We start from the raw sequence: 18,230 nt of genomic DNA on the forward strand, positions 1-18,230 counted from the left end.
ATCTTTGAATAGTAGACTTGAGATGCGCGTGGACACTAGCGTCAGGTGATCAATTTTCATAACGGCAAGGAAAGTTGTGTGAGTGCGCCACACCAGATTTTTTGTTGTCTATTTTTTCTTTGCTGCTCTATTTGAGGTTAAATTATTTTTATATTTTGTATGTACATGATTTGTGCATGAAACATTAAAATGTTGCTTCCAACAACCAATAACAGTTAACATACCACCAGAAAATTACAAATTATGATGATAGAAAAATAATCTAACCTCCAATAGAGCAGCGAAGAAAAATTAGACAACAAAAAATCGGAGATACAAAAACCTAACCACAAAAAATATGCTAGAAGCTTTTCGATTTGATGACACAACAATGTATGACGACATGTGAATCATGCATGTTCTACAGTTAGTGGCCAGCCATACCCACCTTTCACATTCAATCTGCTTACAAAGTAAGGGCATAGCACCAGCACCACCCTGTGACTTGAAAGTATCTTATTTCAACAGAATACAACATTAAATTCCTAATTTGAATGTGTTCTCTACTTTGGTAGAAGAATAAGACTCATTTTTCATTCTCATAATTTTATTTATTCTATCTTTCGTTCATTAAGTGAAGTGTTCAATTTTCCAAACTAAATATTTTCTTATTTTAAATTATCACAGAATACATCATTCATCTTCAGTTGATAGAATGTTAGTCAGTTGTGAAATTTGAAGATTTCTTAGTTTATTAACTCCAAACAAAAACTTAGTTTAACAAAAATTTTCAACTAAAATGGTGGTAACAAAGGAACTAATTCAAGTTTCTGAAGTATTCCTTGATAAGTTTTCTGATAGCTCAGCCGATAAAACAAGTTATCAGAGAATCAAATCATGGTTGAAGATCCAGAGGGGTAACCTAAGCTTACAGATTTCACATCAATGAAAAGTATTTCCTGCCTCAAGCTAATAGAGGTCATTCATGAGGATTCTTATCTCTGAATAAACTAGCTGCAAATAATATGAATCAGCATCTATATTATTATTATTGATGAATCAATAATGTGTAAACATATCTGTATCAACTAGCTGTAAATGAATAAGCATTTAAAGAATAAAATCAGATTAACATTATTATTAAATCTGGAAAATTAATTAAGTCACAAAATGATCACATGCATTCAAATTTTGTTGAGAAATTATCTTTGTAAAAAGGGTTCGAATAATACATTTTCAATCAGTAATGTTTATCACTGTATGAACACAAAGAGCTTTGTCTTTCTGTTACTGGTGCATCATTTTTCACATACAATCATCCTGTTTTTTGCCATCAGGTAATTCATTTGTGTATGCCTTTTTAAGATTATCAAGATACTCCTGTTGTGAAGCGGCGAGTACTTCAGCCAGGATTCCTGCGTCTTCCCATCCATCCAAACCCACAAACTGAGGAGGCAACATATCCAAAGACGGAGCCGTTTCTTGTTTGTTCAGTATTAGAGGTGTTGTGGGACTGGAGGGAGTAGTGGGGCTGCCAGTGGCTGCACTGGAGGAGGCAGTGGCCGTCGCTGTCGGAGCAGCAGCCTTACTCAGTCGTTCGTTGTCCTTGAGCCATTGCACATAGCTCTGTCGCGCCACCTGCTCTTCAATGGCCTCATTGGTCGCTTCCCAATCCGTCGCTCGAAGTTTGTCATCCAACATTGTCTTCTCAATATCCAACTCTTCACTCTGTCGAACTGCATCGGTGATGAGATTCTTCTCAGCGGCACCTGGTGTAAAATTCGGCAAACCAAGCCCAACTCCAATGGTCGCTTTCTGTGGATCGACAATGCTGTCGTAGTGTCCAGTCTCATAAGAAAGGCGTATCGGCTCGTTGTCGTTTTCCTCTTTGCCTTGGAAAGTGTTGATCGGCTCTTCCTCGAAACAGTACACCTCGATTTTCCGATTGTACATTTCGCTCATAGCCTGCACTTCAATGTGGTTTCCATGGGTGGTAACTAAACGCTTCCTATCTAGATAGTGATTGAAGTCTTCTGTGACATACTGTGAGAAATAATCGCGGTTTGACGCTATGTAGTCCATGCAGTTCTGTCTGACAACATCGTGCATCTCTTGGTCACCATAGACTTGATCGGCTATAGCTCTGAACAGGCAAGCGCCATCTTCATCCATATGTTTGATTTGCCAGCCCAATTTGCGTAACTTCTTCTCAAAGGCTCGCCTCTTCTCGAGTCTGTCGATCTCGCTGAGCTGCATCCTGCTGGCACTTGCACTGTACTCATCTCCACTGTTGTAGCCGGAGCACCCTGCGGCCTCCTGGTCGTCGGTGGATGCGGCTTGCAGCGAACTCGTTGCACTTCTGTCCCGAATCTTGCAGTTGCGATCTGCTTGATGAGAACTGATTCTATGCCTCTTCCTGCTGCGTCCAGGCCCACAACTATTCTGACTGTTGTAATCATCCAAATGAGCCTCCTGCTCCCTCGTCCATTGAGCTGTGCTCAGCCGATCTTGCTGTCTTTCATTTATCTGCTAGAAGCAAACAATGGATAAAATAACTAAATAAACGACGATATTCTGAAAGGTAGCTTCAAATAATGTTTGAAAAACTAAATGAGCCGAAGCAGCTATAGTGAGGTCCACGTTATAATGGCAGTAAAGAAAGATCCTCTGTCTTGTCAATGCCTTCTAGCTGATGAAGGTTTATTGATGTAATATTAACTGTTCTTTCTCGTTTAAATCAATCAATTATATTTTATTAACCAATTAATTATATTTTTCAATAATTTCATGATGAATTTTTATAATTAGAATGAAATATTTTGTTCATTATTTATTAATTCTCCATTGTTAAAAGACGTTCTGGCAACTGAGCAAAGCGAGAAAGTTTTTATTGAAGTTTTTCGGTTTATCGTTTGATAGTTTGACACCTTGTGAGACCGGACTCTCTATGAGAGATAGCACTATCCGCTTTGTTGAATGAAAGACAAGGATAGCAATACCATTGCTAAACAAACACAGCCATTATAACGTGGACCTTACTAAAACATAAGAATAATTCTAAGCTAATACATTTATCTATCTATTACTTTGTTCTTACATTGTTTTCTTCACAACATGATGAACAAGTCATGAAAAAGTTATTCTATTCTACACCTAAGCTAATTTGAAGGTTGATTTACATTCGCCTTAACAACAATATAAGTTTAATTCATGCAATATAAGAAATAAACAATTTTGTTGGAGAAACTTTGAAGCGGCTTTTGGGGTTGCAAAAATGTTGTTCTATTACAATCGTGTGCAATAAAAATATTGTTTTCTGCATAGAGAAATTTTTGTTTGGGTATTGCAAAAATTATTGTATTGTATTGAAATTATAAAATGTAGGTGAATGCAAACATAAACTGTAAAATGCCTATATAACTTATTGTCTATAATTGCGTAATATGATGATATCTCGAAACTCCACGTATAGGCCTACATTTCTTATGTATCAAGTCTGTAGTATTTTAAGTTCAGTCTTTGTTAACGCTGTAAAACGTATTTTAAAATAATGCAGTGACACACAAACTATTGATAATTAAATGGTCATTACGAAAGTCATTATAATGGTCATAATAATCATAAAATGATTGGAAATCAAAAACCAGGCTATTGACTATCTCAACCTTGGATGAATATCTGTTCACTATAATTGGGCATTTTCTGGGAGAACTCAAAACCGTGGATTCTGGTTGTATTTTTGGCGGGATTCAGAATATTTTTTAAAGCTACATTTTCTGACCTGTTTTGACAAAATTCCAAAATTTTCTATTGATTAATTCTCAAAAACGCCAATGAACGTTTCAAAAACGTTGTAGGCCTATCTAGCATATCTTTAACGTAAAAAAATTGTAAATTCGTAGGACGAATGACCGACGGCTAATTTTTTATATCGGTTCAGCTGATGTATCGATCATTGGAATATGAATGTATCGATATGTACTGAATCGATAGTCTAATAAAATCATTGATTGATAAAAAATGGAAAATTACATGAAAAATCGTGTTTCTTTGAACTAGATTTATTTTTAAAATACTGGTGACCAACGGCTAATTTTGTGTTATCAGAATAACATTCTAAATGATTGTAACAAAAAATTTGACAACAGTAATAATAGCCAGCAGGATTGAATTACACCGGTATCGGTTGATAAGTTATTTATTCATTGTGAAATATCTATTACATGATAGAAGATTTGTAATAGTAAATATTCATAAACATAAAATATTTATAAAGTTACAAAACTGAACAATTCTATTACGATTTCTCACGTAATGAAAAAACCAATTAGCCTACCTGATTTGTCAACAATCCAATGGAAATGCCATGAGGTTGAGTTTGATTTGTATTTCCATGATGAGTTTGAGACTCCGAGTTTTCAATATCGGATTTTACTTGCAATGTTCTTTTCTTTGATAAAATTGTCATGACGTGAACTTTACTGAGTTTATACAAACAAAACGACGGCTGTAGAGTAGAGTTGTTACCTTACCACGATTTCTAATGGAAAACCTAACCTTATCTATTATTGAAAATATTATTCGTTCGTAAACAGCTGTTCAATGTTCTGGTAACAAAATTTTATCTGCATCATTTTGTTATCAGCTGGATTCTTGCCCAATAATTAGATTCACTTTAAATGGTCAGCATTGGTAGAATTAAAAGCTTTGATGTTATTTTATGAGGTTTGAGTATAACAGTTGGATTTTACTATTAGTGCCGGTTGCACAAAAACCGGTCAAGTTTTAACCGTGATTAATTTTACGTTAACCAATCAGAGAAGGCCTTTTTGATAACACAGCTTATCTGATAGGTTGGCTTTTTTTATAAAGGTGCATACAGACTTTTGCTCTGCTCCGCAATCGAACGTCACTCGAGCAGATCGATTTATGATCGCAGGTCAACGATAAGGTGCGTACAGATTTACGCGCCGCGAACATGAGCAATTCACTTTTAATCAGCTGATGCCAAGCTTTTTATATCTATATATCTTTACCGTTTCTGTAAAATACAGATATAGTCAGCTGATTAAAAGTGAATTGCTCATGTTCGCGGCGCGTATATCTGTACGCACCTAAAAGCATTCATCCTTCGAACATATTTCGAACCTCAAGCGAACCCTTGCGTAACATCTCGCGTAAAGTTCATGATCGGAGCGAGTGCGGAGCGTGGTCGAGGCGCGTGTATCTGTACGCACCTTTAGATTGGTTCTCGTGGAATTAATCACGATCAAAATTTAACCGGCGTTTGTAAAACCGGGTCTATGTGTCATATTCACTAGTGATAACGAGTGACTCAGAATAACTGTAACTTTTAAAAATGATTTTATTTTATAACAATTTACTACTCATATCAAAACTTGCCATTTAAAAATAGTTAATTGAATTTATTATTCTTTGAAAATTACGCCCTTTAGAATGAATATCGGGGCACCGAGCTTCGCTCGTTATGTAGTTATTGATAAACAGAAAACAATTATTCTTTAAAATGATTGGGGAAGGACTAACAGTTTCTTCCCCGAATTTTGATTTATACACTATAAATAGTCCAAAAAGTTGGTTATGTTCCATACACTTGAATTCAGGTCCAATTTCCAGTCCAAATATTTGAAAACAGTACAGTTCTAATTTAGATTGTTTACAAACCAAATTGAATAACATAATAACACTCACTAATCACTTAAAACTGTAAAATAATGATTAACTTTGAAAATTATGATATAACCTACTCTAATTTTGAATGATATACCATGTAATGTCAACAAATCAGATTATTTTGATCAAGTCGATTAATATTTCTCGTGAGATAAGCTGATTGATTGCAAATAGTTTAACAGCTGAACATAATTCTGTCTCTCTCCCATACAGGCACTCACATCTTCTGTTATCGACAGACGACGAAATTATCATCTGTTTTCCAATGATGAATAATTATCATCCTTTTCATGTCCTTCAGTGAGTTTTCCCAGGGATTTTACCTAGTACAATCGAATTTTCATAACATAAACCTACTATGTTCAAATTTCGTGAAAATCGTTAGAGCCGTTTTCGAGATCCGTTGGACATACATAACCAAATAACCATATATACAGAAATTGCTTGCTTAAAAATAGGATTTCTCCAACACAAATACACTTTTAAATCTGGATATTGTGAATTATCTGTTGTAATTAAATCACAGTTATTCGTCGAATTGTAAACATTTATTTATCGAGATTTTCCCTTCTCATTTTTTTTCTATTGCGTTTTTAAAAGTTTTAGTTATTCCAGGTCAACCTCTATGTTGAAGTCCATTTCAGAATCTAAAAATTTCTTATTTTTCTCACGATATTTTTTATCATAGCAGGAACATTTTATGGAATTTAGCCCTGATCAACTGTTGATTCAAGACGTATTCGGTCGGTTTTCTGATTACATCTGGTGGCCTTCAACTGCCATCTAATCACGGCTAAAATGTATTAGACATTCGTGCAACCGGACCCTAGGCCCGGCTTCTTGGACACTTATTCTAATCTAATGGGCCATCAAACCTATAGATATAATAGTCCATTAGATTTAATATATGTCTTGGAATCCATGCCCTAGATTATTAGATTGTATATATCATATAAGTATCAGATTTTATTGTGTCATATTAGTATTAGAATTATTGTCAGTTAAGATGTGGCAGTTATCAATGCGGAATCAATAATACATTTGTGTAGGAAAGCTATCCAAAGGAGGTAATTTTAAGAATGATTAATGGTATTAATGATTCAAATGGCTTGTACTTCTAATCAGTACCGGAATCAATAAAATCATATTTCCCTTCCAATTCAAATTTATAAATTTTGAATTTCAAAGTGAAATTTTGAATGACTGAATGTGAAATAAACACTAGTAATAAGATACAAAGTTGCTGAATACTGAGCTCATTTCCTATTACTGACCCGATTCTCTTGTTCGACAGATCCTAGTGGCTTGGAACAGCGATAAGCCGGTTCCGGCGCATTCAAGATGGCCGCCACTGCCAGGCCACGTGTCGCTGCACGTGTTGCAAGAGTCGTCGGAGCCGCTGATTGGTCAGCGCTTCTTTCCGCACCCGCTGCTCAAGAGCGCCGCCATTCTGTCGCTGGACGAAGACGCGCTGCTCAACAGCGACGAAATCGACTTTGCCTTCCACGTGTGGAGGTCCTTCCCTGACCGCATCGTCGGCTACCCGGCGCGCTCGCACTACTGGGATGACGCCAAGGTATCATACATTCTCTATAGATGATGTTGTTACATTGTCTGGGCTCTCTTTTCTTCCTAATGGTGCAATTCCTTACAGGAATTACACAGGACAACGTTTGTCGCTCGGTAAACGCCGCGTTTGTCGCGCGTTGAAAAAGTGATACCGTACACATGAGGGCGTTAACCGCGCGTTTTGTCGATGTTTTCATGACAGTTCAAGTGAAAAATACACTGATGTGTGTTGTGAACACACACCAACTTATTTTATAAGTGTACTCTTGTTAGAAAAAAGTATTTGTATCACAAATATGTGGTACCGTACTTGTAAAAAGGCATACTGCCTTAGTTTTATTTCATAATTCTATTTCATAAGACGTTGTGAACACAAAACACTGACTTATTTCATAAATGCACTCTTGGTACAACAAGTATCTGAATTACAAATTATTATGTAGTTCATACTGCCTTAATTTGATTTATAAAATCAAAATTATAAATCAAATTTATAATTTTATTTTTAATTAATGCTACTACTTATGCTTTGTATATTTCAATTTCAATTCAATTTATTAAAAACACACAAAACAAGACAAAACAAAATTACAAAGATTTACGAAACAAATAAAACACAATAAAATGTTACAAATATAAAAAACCATGGGCTTAGTGTTTGGGTGTGTTGGAGAAGAGAGAAAAAAAAGAGAGGAAGATACCTAGCCAACTATGGTTTCCCATGTAATAGGCAGGCAAAAAAGAGAAGTAATGAGGAAAAAAGGAAGGGAGAAATTGGGGGAAGGAAGAAAACAGAGGAATAGGTACTCAAAATAAAGGTAAGCGAGTCCACTGAAAAATGAAAAAACTAATGAAAAAAAAATGCTGGAGCAGAAATCTCGAGTCATATATCTAAATGGAAGAAGAAATTACTGTATGTCCAGTTTTTTATATCCAGTTTAATTTTTCCGCTGATCTTATTGTCCATGAGAAAGTGATTTGGAATGAGGTTTATTATTTTAGTACCTATGTAAATTAATTGCCTCCTTATACATTCAATATTAGTGTTATAGGTTACATATTTGTTAGCAGTATTAGATTATAATAATTAAGAGTTGAGTTTATTGTGAGAGGAAAATCGGATCTATATTTTATTAAGTACTCAATTACGGTTTTTCTGTATAATTGACGTATAGTCATGACCTCAAAATCACTAAAAACCATATCCGTTGGATAGAGCCTGGGTTTGCTTAATATAGTTTTAATTATCAGTTTTTGTGCTACAAATAATTCAGCAATATGACAGTTGAAACAGCCTCCCCAAACAACTATGCCATACTGCAGAATTGACTTGACTAGAGCATGATACATCATTTTCAGGTGGTTCTTATTAAGAATTCTGTTAACTTGGTAAAATTTAAAAGATAAATATCTAGTTTTTCTACATATGTATTTAATATGAACATCCCATTTAAGGTTTTCATCAATTATAATTCCCAAATACTTAGTATTATTGACTTTTTTAATGGTGGGACAATCACAATTACCCAAGTTTAAATTGCACTGAGAATGTAGTCTCAAATCTTGATTCTCGTTAGGCTGCCCTACTCTATTTGCAGAGAAAGTTATGTAATTAGTTTTTTCAATATTTAAACTTAAGGTATTCTTATCTAACCACTTCCTAATTAAAAGCATATAATTTTCAGCTATAGTATGAACTTCATTCCATGAATTAACGTGAAAAATAGCTGCAGTATCATCTGCAAAGGATATCACAGTTGAGTTTAGAAGTCTTAAATTTAAAAAGTCATTTACATAGAGTATGAAAAGGATGGGAGAAAGTACAGAACCTTGAGGAAGACCATAAGAAGTTAAGTTAGTTACACTAGATTGATCATTTATGGTTAGGGACTGGGTTCTATTATTCAGATAGCTTTTGAACAATTTAAGCGAGACTCCTCTGAAACCATAGGACTCCATTTACCTAAAACTGTCTTCTGTTCCTTTGTCATGTTTTCTTGTGCGAAAATATCCACAATCTCCTGCCAAGCAGTCTTTTTTAAAACTATTTTTATAGTATTGACTCTCAATTTCCCAGATGCATCTTCTTTTTTCTACTTCATCGATGAATAATTCTGTGTCAAACGCTTCCGCATCCATTGTACACACAAAACACAAAGCAAGATCTAACAAAACACAACACTAGATCACCTATTCACTGCAGAAGCGCGCGTTCGACTGAGTGCATGTGTACGTTCCAATGCACAGTATAGAAACTCGAAGCGCGCGACAAACGCGGCGGTTGGTGTGGAAACTGCTATTGTTTCTATGTATGAAACATAATAATCCCAATGTTTCTATGCATGTGTCAAACGTGCGCTTGACAACCGAGCGACAAACGTCGCTGCTCGAGACGCGCCGCTCGAACAGCGCAGCTATAAGCAGGAAGCTCAAGACGCAACGTGACAGCCGTCAAGAGCACATAGCCTATAAATTCATCAGATTCGATGATTTATTGAATTAGAAATGTTGCTACTATATTGCTTTTACTATTCATATCTAATGCATAGTCGAATCTGATGAATTTATAGGTTATGTGCTCTAGCCGTGACGGCTGCAACGTTGCGTCTCGAGCTTCCTGCTTATAGCAGACAAACCTGCTTATAGCTGCGCTGTTCGAGCGGCGCGTCTCGAGCAGTCTCTAAGAAATTGCACCTTTACAATGATTCTTTAGTACGTCATCAAAATGTGAAAATGATATGATGAGGAAAAATAAGGTTACCCTGTGCTTTTCCCATCCCAAGGTTACTCATAGTCCGAAAAGGTTAGGCATAAAGGTTATACTGTATTATTGTTTGTTTGTTTGTCGATACAAAATAATGTTTGTTTGTATTATATTTGATGAATCATAATAATGATGGAAGAGTTATCATATAGTACATACGGTACTATAGATGATCAATCATAGCAACAAATTGTCAAAAACTCAAGTCTGTGAATTTGACATCTCTGGTGTAAACGCGGCTCCAGAATACTCTTGTTCTCTTTCTAATAATTGAGGACCAGACCATGTTAAGCTCTGCGATTGGCTGATGGCGTTGTTGCCTGAAAAACGACTAGAAAACAAATTTCATCAACTTTTTATCAAAATCTAAGAGAGAAATAGTGCAGACTCAGCCTAGTTTTCCTCTATTGTCATAATTATATTATGATTATAGTGTTTTCTAGAATAAATACAAATAAATAGACATAAAAAAATTTCCACATTTCACCTTGAAAATGACCTATGGTCGAAACTAGTCGTTGTAATACTTTAAATAATAAAGGGTGCTTCAAGTTTCAATATTGTTTTATTAAATAAATAGACGCCTCATGTGGTCTGGCAGTTTCGACACTTGAGAATTGTACGGTAATTAGCGGGAACTAGTCGTGCCTAGTCGTACAAGTTTATTCAATCACAAAATAAATGTTGAAAATATCTATTCATAGATAGATACATATTTTATTCATTCATTTATTCAATGTTACACAAAACACAGCATACAATTACACAAGCTTACAGTTGTACGTCGTCAAATTGAAGGTTAAATATGGTAATGATAGCCAGGTTTTGTGATTATTCATTTATTTATTCATTTTTATTATTATTTATCCATTGATAGATGCAATATCATTCTTAACTGTGAATGATTGGTAAAGGAACAACAGGCTTAAAGCCCAATACTGTTCCTTCTCCAAATTTGGATAGAAATTATCCAAAAATTGGTTATGTTTATCACCGTATAAGTTTTGTCCAAGTTTGAGTCCAAAATATTCATAAACTAGGAATTTAGAATTTAGAAGTTTAAAACCAAATTAAATAAAAATAATTCCCTAATTATCACTGATAACTGGAAAATACTGTATTAATTATTGAAAGTTTTAAAACTTGAAAAGAGAATCAGGCCCGGTTGCACAAAAGCCAGTTAAATTTTAACCGTGATTAACTTTACGAGAACCAATCAGAGAAGGCGTTTTTAAAAAGACGGCTTCTCTGATTGGTTCTCGTGGAATTAATCACGGTTAAAATTTAACCGGCTTTTGTGCAACCGACACTCAGACTTAATTTTGAGTAGTTTTGTGATTACTGATGAGTGTGTTTGCGATTGCAGGGAAGCTGGGGCTACACGTCCAAGTGGACCAACGACTATTCGATAGTGCTGACGGGCGCCGCCTTCTACCACCGCTACTACAACTACCTCTACACAGAGTGGCTGAGTCCGCTGCTGCTGAAGACGGTGCAGCAGTCGCACAACTGCGAGGACATACTCATCAACTTCCTCGTCAGCCACGTCACGAGGCGTCCGCCCATCAAGGTCACGCAGCGCAAACAGTACAAGGAGCAGCCGCCCTCCAACAGTTTGAGGTTAGTATCAACATAGACAGACCGACAGACAAAAGATATCTATTTTAAAACAAATGCAATTTACAAAGCGAAAATCTTGTGTACTCATTTTCAATATAAAACAACAACAAAGAATAAAACAACCTCATGAATACACTAAGCCAAATAAATCTTTAGAAAATGGTCTGCATGGGCAAAAAATGCCTGTGCGCAAACCAGAGTTGCATATTAAAAGTTTTACAGAGAGAAAGGAAACAATAATCTTGATGCATTCAGAATCTTATTGAATATTATTATTATTATTACATATAGTGAATAAATTATTGAATAGCTCAAAAAATAAGACTAATTAGTGTAATGGTGCATACAGATTTCAAGAAAAGTAGACGGGTTGTCACAAGCAGTAAAGATACTGCTTGATACCTACATTATTTGTCTCTGGTATCACCTCTATAACACAACATTTCCTTGTTGTTTTCAATTGATTTCAAAATTCTTGCGTGGTACTTTTAATAAGTAGGTAACAAGACAAATTAATACATTATAATAATTTATTATTTATTGTACAAAATACTACAATCATAATATAATTATTGTGACATTGAGGAAAAACTAGGCTGAGCCTGTACTATTTCTCTCCAAAAATTTTGATTATACAATTATTTCAAATATCCAATGAAAGCTATATAAATAGAACTATGGACTTCTGCTACTGCAAATATTGACCGAAGAACCAAATATCAGAAGGAAATTTGATGAATGAAATTGTGCCCAGACCGGGAATCGAACCCAGTAGGTACCTCTCCGTTGCTGGTGGAGCGGCTTTACAACTTCTCAATTAATACCGTACTTCTCAATCGATCCACATGAAACTTTCAGAACATAAAGTTTGCTTTTTGCGATGGCTTCTGAGAAGTAAATTTCTACTTCTGAGTAGCTTTTATTTGTTCAATCATATTCTAGTCGCAGAGGACAGCAGTAAATTTTGAACAATTCCTAGATGCATTAAGCTTTAGTCTATATAAGCTTTAATAGATTATCTACTAGAGATAACCCGTGCTCCGCAAGGTTCTCATTAAGAACTTGACAAACTAAAAACTTAACGTACAGAAATCTTGAATTTAAAATAGGCCTATAACCTTGCTCGGTAAATTGAGAATCTATTTGCAAAATTTCAAGTTAATCAGTTCATTAGTTCAGATATGATGATGCGTCAAACATAATTTTCCCATCCCGACTGTGTATAAGCCAGTTCTTTCCTTTATTTTATTGACCGAGCGAAGTGAGGTCTACGATTCAAGTCGTCGGTTTGGCATTTCTCTTAATGTTTGAATGTTTAAATGTTTATATGTTGCGCATTTACGGCCAAACGCGGTAATAGATTTTCATTAAATTTGGGAGGTATGTTCCTTTTTTGCGCGTCGACGTATATACAAGGTTTTTGGAAATTTTGCATTTCAAGGATAATATAAAAGGAAATAGGAGCCTCCTTCATACGCCAATATTAGAGTAAAAATCAGACTATAGAATTATTCATCATAAATCAGCTGACAAGTGATTACACAGATGTGTGGAGAAGCCACATTTTCTATTATAAATAATAATAATATAAAGTCTATTGCTGTATTTCCATAAGGTCTATAGTTTCAATCAGGTACTTGTGGATGAGAATTCTGCGTGAGGCCTACTGTTCACAGAACTACTAGTTATAGATAGTTATTTTGGGTTTTCTCCTTATTTTTGCAACATAATTGCGATCATCTTGCCATTCCTCAGACAACAAACTACTTTGTTTACTGATTCAAAAAATAGTTATCGACATGTATAATTCAAAGTTTATCTCAGTCATATTCAATTATATTTTCCCAACTTAATTTATGTTTCATTATTATTGGTTCATATTAATGTTGTAAGGAAAAAAATTATAAATTGATTATCCATTATTAGTTAGTTACTAACTAGTAACATTATTATTAGTTACTAGTTTCTGGAAAGATTGAATTTTATTTGGCCGATTCATTGAAAGTTGTATGCATAGTGAGTTCCACGGTATTTAGATGAAAACAGTAGGGGTCATGGAATGTGTGCGCAGTGGCCAGCCAGCTAGATTGCGTCATCGCCACCAACTGAGGCTTTTAACACCTATTGGCAATTTATGAAACTTATTTGTTAAAAACAGATGATTTGATATGAAATGACGTCAGCTACACCGGAAATTTAGCACAAACATGCGCGTGACACCTACCGTCTTCTTCTATATACCGTGGTGAGTTCTATTCATTGAAAATCACCTACATGGGAAGTTTTTACTTTAAACCTTGTCTATTTGTCTCCATATTCTTGTCTGCAGTCTGCGATTAGGTCTGTTTTGAATGAGTCACAAAGATCTAAAATCTTACTACAAACACTTGAAAATACAACACAAATTTTTATGAATGGAAATTTCTGAAACAGGTTTCATATTAGAGTCTGGTAATGCCGTTCCTTTGTTGTCAATGTCGTTCCTAATGTTAGTTCATTTATTGTGGAATTGGCGTGGTATTGTTGGATTGAAAGTGTGGAATGCGTTGCAGGTCACCGTGGAACGATCCGGACCACTTCATCCAGAGACAGACCTGCCTGAACACATTTGCAGCTGTCTTCGGCTACATGCCGCTACTGCGCTCAAACATGAGACTGGATCCCGTCCTATTCAAAGATCCCGTATCTAATCTAAGAAAAAAATACAGACAGATCGAATTAGTTGGTAGCTAGTATTTGGCGGGACAGGTACGTTTTATACCTCTCCCTCCAAATTCATACAGAATTACTTTTTAAAAGTTCAATGCCAGTGTGAATGTATTAATACCAATGAATAGTTGTTACCAGGTATGAGTTGTATTTAGGGCAAATATTTCATCCTATTTTATTACTGAATCATCACATTAATTTATTGTTTGTAAATAGGTATGAATGTAACTGATGATATTTAGTGTTTGTATTGTTGAAGTAGTGATATATTGCTATCACTATTAATCATGATTGTTTGAATGCTCATTGAATACTTTTTTTTGTCTTCAACTGAAATAAAATCAGTTTTACTTCAAATGATTTGCACCATGGTATCTAGAAGAAGACGGTAGAGGTCACGAGTATGTTTGGACTATATTCTAGGTATTGACGTTTCCTTTCTCAAGTACTCAAAAATCTTCAAGCATTCTAATAGGAAAAAGGAGTTTGTCACTCCAGCTGTGGGCTGACGTCATTCAGTTTCTCGGTAAGTTCGTTCAAATTAAAGACGAACGCACACAGAAGCAGACATACGGAGAAAAATGAAACGTCTGCATGCAGACATATGGCGATGTACCTATGTGTACGTTGCAACCTGGTGGAGGGGGGTATTTTCCAGCATCTGTCTGTTGCTGTGTGCGTTCGTCTCAATTTTCATGATTTCTACCGTCTACTGCTACATGGGTTGAACCAAGCAAGATCAATCCCAATCCATCCAGCATCAGTGCTATCTCAGCCATCTCTAATAGCCATTAGATACATTTTGTTAAAATTATTTGGGATTAATTATGAAGCATAGATCTAGCCAGCTGCAGCTGATCCTGACTGGCCTGGTTTTATTTAAACTTTGCTAGCTCGTTGGGTACGGCATTCTACTAGAGATAACTGTGCTACAGTACTATGCTAAATATGGTATTCAATTTCAGTTTTATATTTCAATTTTCAATTTATTAAAAACACACAAAACAAGACAAAACAAAATTACAAAGAATTATGAAACAAATAAAACACAATAAAATGTTACAAATATAAACAACCAATTGATTCAATATATTGAATCCCTTATAATTGATATGAAGATTGTCTAATGTGTTTTCATAGGGCTTATCGAATTGTTGAATTATTAATGTAGAAATAACTAGTACCTTTTTCAAACTTCAAAACAGAATTCTGAGAAAAGGATACTTGCAAATCGCATGTGTGCTGAAACTAGTAGTGTTACCTAAGTAAAAATATTTTGGCCGGGTGAGGCTCAACTCAAACTTACGCGACTCAGGTCGAGAAGAGACTCGACTCTAGTCGAGAGCATGATGTGTTTTCGAATGGGAGACGTCGCGGTGACTAGAATCGACTGGTCTGAGTGTCACCATTTGGAAACACATGCTTTCGACTAGAGTCGAGTCTCTTCTCGACCTGAGTTGCGTAAGTTTGAGTTGAGCCTACTAGTTATTTCTATAATAATTGAATATTGTCGATTTTGAATTGGTTCTTTAATGAATACGAATTTTGAAAACATTTGTCATTTCTAATAACTTTGTATCTTGAACAGTTTTATTACAGCTTTATTATTATCTTGTTATGGTTTATTGAAAAGTGTTATTGACAAGTGTTCTGTTAGCAGAACATCTTTTCCTCTTCACTGCATCTGATTAAAATTACACAATATTTTTGAACAAAATTATCGCCTTTGATTTTATTTTTAAATCATTGTGATTGTGGATAATAGATGGTAAAAATCTTTTTTCTCCTTGTCAATAGTAATATCTCATAATCCTCAGTTGAACCAAAGTAAATTCCTACTTCTCTAAATAATTATCGTCTTGCATACTCAATTTGAAAGTGTCATACCTTCAACAATAATTCAGAATCTAATGAAAATTCCTATGATTATTGTTGAAGTAATATATTACCGTAATACTCAATGAACAAATAATTTAATTATTTACTGTCTACAAATCTTATTATCTGTATTTATTCTATTGTTATATTTATATTTTTGTACACTTTTATTTGATAGTATGTTTATTATTTATACAAAACATTGTAAATTTTTAACCTGTAAATAATCAAGGCAGCTTGGAGAGCGATGTTAAATTATTTTGTTTTATTGAGGATTTATCTTTAAATATGTAGTCTATAGTGTTCATTTAATTATTTCCATTGTTACTAAGAATATTAGTTATTAGTTATATTAATACTGGAAATGAGTGTGATTGCATAGTTGAAAAGCTATTATAATTAAACTGTCTTTAATGATTGCTCAGGTGAGTATGTATTGATGATATTAATTTGTGATTGCATGACGTTAGGGCCATTCAATAATAATAAAATACTCTTTTTGGTTTTGTACGCCATTGGAAATATTCAAAATAAGTTCAGTGGATACTAATAATTGTATTTTTGTTATCTTGCTTGTTATACGAGTAGAAGACTTAATTAAACTATTAAAAGACTGGTCTTCATCTCGAATGAATAAAAAATGTTGGTTTTACAACTGCAATCTATGATTCCAAATCTATAATGATAATTATATATTCTGTCATTGTATTTGATGATAAATAACAAATACAATCTTGTTATAATTTCTTATTATAATCGTTTTGGGAGTTCAGCCTTCTGCTGATTCTTATCCTACAAAGCAATAATTATCATTCAGATGATATCTTATATTGTTATATATTCAATTCTGTTTTCCCTTTTAATTTAAACCCTGGATAAAATACAAACTTATTACAGTTTCTATCATACATTGAATTGTTTTCCCCCAATTCATACATGAATTTTTCTTAAAAATCTTATTATTCGCATATTCTTATCATAATTTTGCAGAAAATCCATTTCCAGCCTCATTCATTGCGTACTATTAATTATTATAATTTTCTAAAATTGTTTGACTGAGAAACAAACAGTTTGGAACATTTTTTTTTCAATTTTTGAAATGTCTGAATGTAAACACATCAATTTATTCACAGCATTTCAAGAATAAATTTTCTTCTGCTTTATATTTAAAATTAATAAAAATGTCAGTAGTTTGTACTATACTAGATCACTGATTATCCATCATGACAGAAAAAAGACTGAAATTTCAAATAAATTTTGTCATTAATTTGCATTGAGTTCTTTTTTACCAATCCATGTATATTGTGCTTTCTGTTATAAATAATTTACCGGTTTGTTACTTGGCTTTTATATATTATTTTTCCTGGTTTTGTTGGTAGATGTCATGCTAGAAACAATAGGTGATTGATTTTTCTTGATGAGCTTAGGCTACTCAAATAGATACGTGACCGTGACGATTCGAAAATATGATCTTGTGATTCATTTTACAATTTTATGATTTAATAGGTTCCCATTCTATATTTGGGATAAAAGAATTCGTTCCAAAATTTTTTGATGAAAAAAATTGCTATCAATTGAATACTCCAACTAGTTGAAGATTACTCCCAACTGCAGTACAAATATAAAGCCTATGAATCACTTGGCAAACATATTACATGCAATTTTCTTTGCAGTTGATAACTTCCAGTCAATTTCATTCAATGCAAGAGAAGTTCTAGAAATAAAGCCAACATACTTTCCAACTTTCATATTAAGATTACACGATATTACAATATTTGAATTTTCAGTACCTACAATATTATATTTACCTTAGGCTATAACTGCATTTGCCTATTACTGCTAACTCAGAAATCGTTTCGAATCTTCTGACTTATATTCTGTAAACCTTACTTCTGAATATAGGCTACTCACTTTAATTACATTGTCTCGCCTCGGATTTTACTTGTAATAATGAAAAATAATAACTTGCAAAAATTTGTTTGGCAAATCTTAGATACTTAGGGCCGTTTGCACAGTC

The 18,230-nt window shown here is 34.2% G+C and overlaps 2 protein-coding genes across 3 annotated transcripts in view; one reads left to right on the forward strand and one right to left on the reverse strand.

Moving 5' to 3' along the window:
• LOC111055975 (exostosin-1) overlaps positions 1-17,482 on the forward strand; it is a 163,663-nt gene extending 146,181 nt beyond the window's left edge. The window contains exons 6-8 of the mRNA XM_039422055.1: positions 6,968-7,249; positions 11,373-11,626; positions 14,179-17,482. Coding sequence (XP_039277989.1) covers positions 6,968-7,249; positions 11,373-11,626; positions 14,179-14,359 — 717 coding nt within the window. The 3' untranslated portion in view covers positions 14,360-17,482. The remainder of the gene's footprint in view (positions 1-6,967; positions 7,250-11,372; positions 11,627-14,178) is intronic.
• On the reverse strand, positions 569-4,932 carry LOC120350034 (OTU domain-containing protein 5-like). 2 transcript variants are annotated; one of them, XM_039422036.1, is made up of 2 exons: positions 4,316-4,932; positions 569-2,508 (listed from the first exon to the last, which is right to left on the reverse strand). In XM_039422036.1, the coding sequence occupies exons 1-2, from the start codon at positions 4,445-4,447 to the stop codon at positions 1,285-1,287; spliced, it is 1,356 nt and encodes a 451-aa protein (XP_039277970.1). In that variant the 5' UTR covers positions 4,448-4,932; the 3' UTR covers positions 569-1,284. The 2 variants fall into 2 exon arrangements, with proteins under 2 accessions (XP_039277970.1, XP_039277977.1); XM_039422043.1 differs by having other exon boundaries at positions 569-2,505; positions 4,316-4,564.
• Positions 17,483-18,230: the final 748 nt, after the last annotated feature.

Source organism: Nilaparvata lugens, chromosome 1 (genome assembly GCF_014356525.2).
Source record: "Nilaparvata lugens isolate BPH chromosome 1, ASM1435652v1, whole genome shotgun sequence".
Classification (NCBI taxonomy): Eukaryota; Metazoa; Arthropoda; class Insecta; order Hemiptera; family Delphacidae; genus Nilaparvata; species Nilaparvata lugens.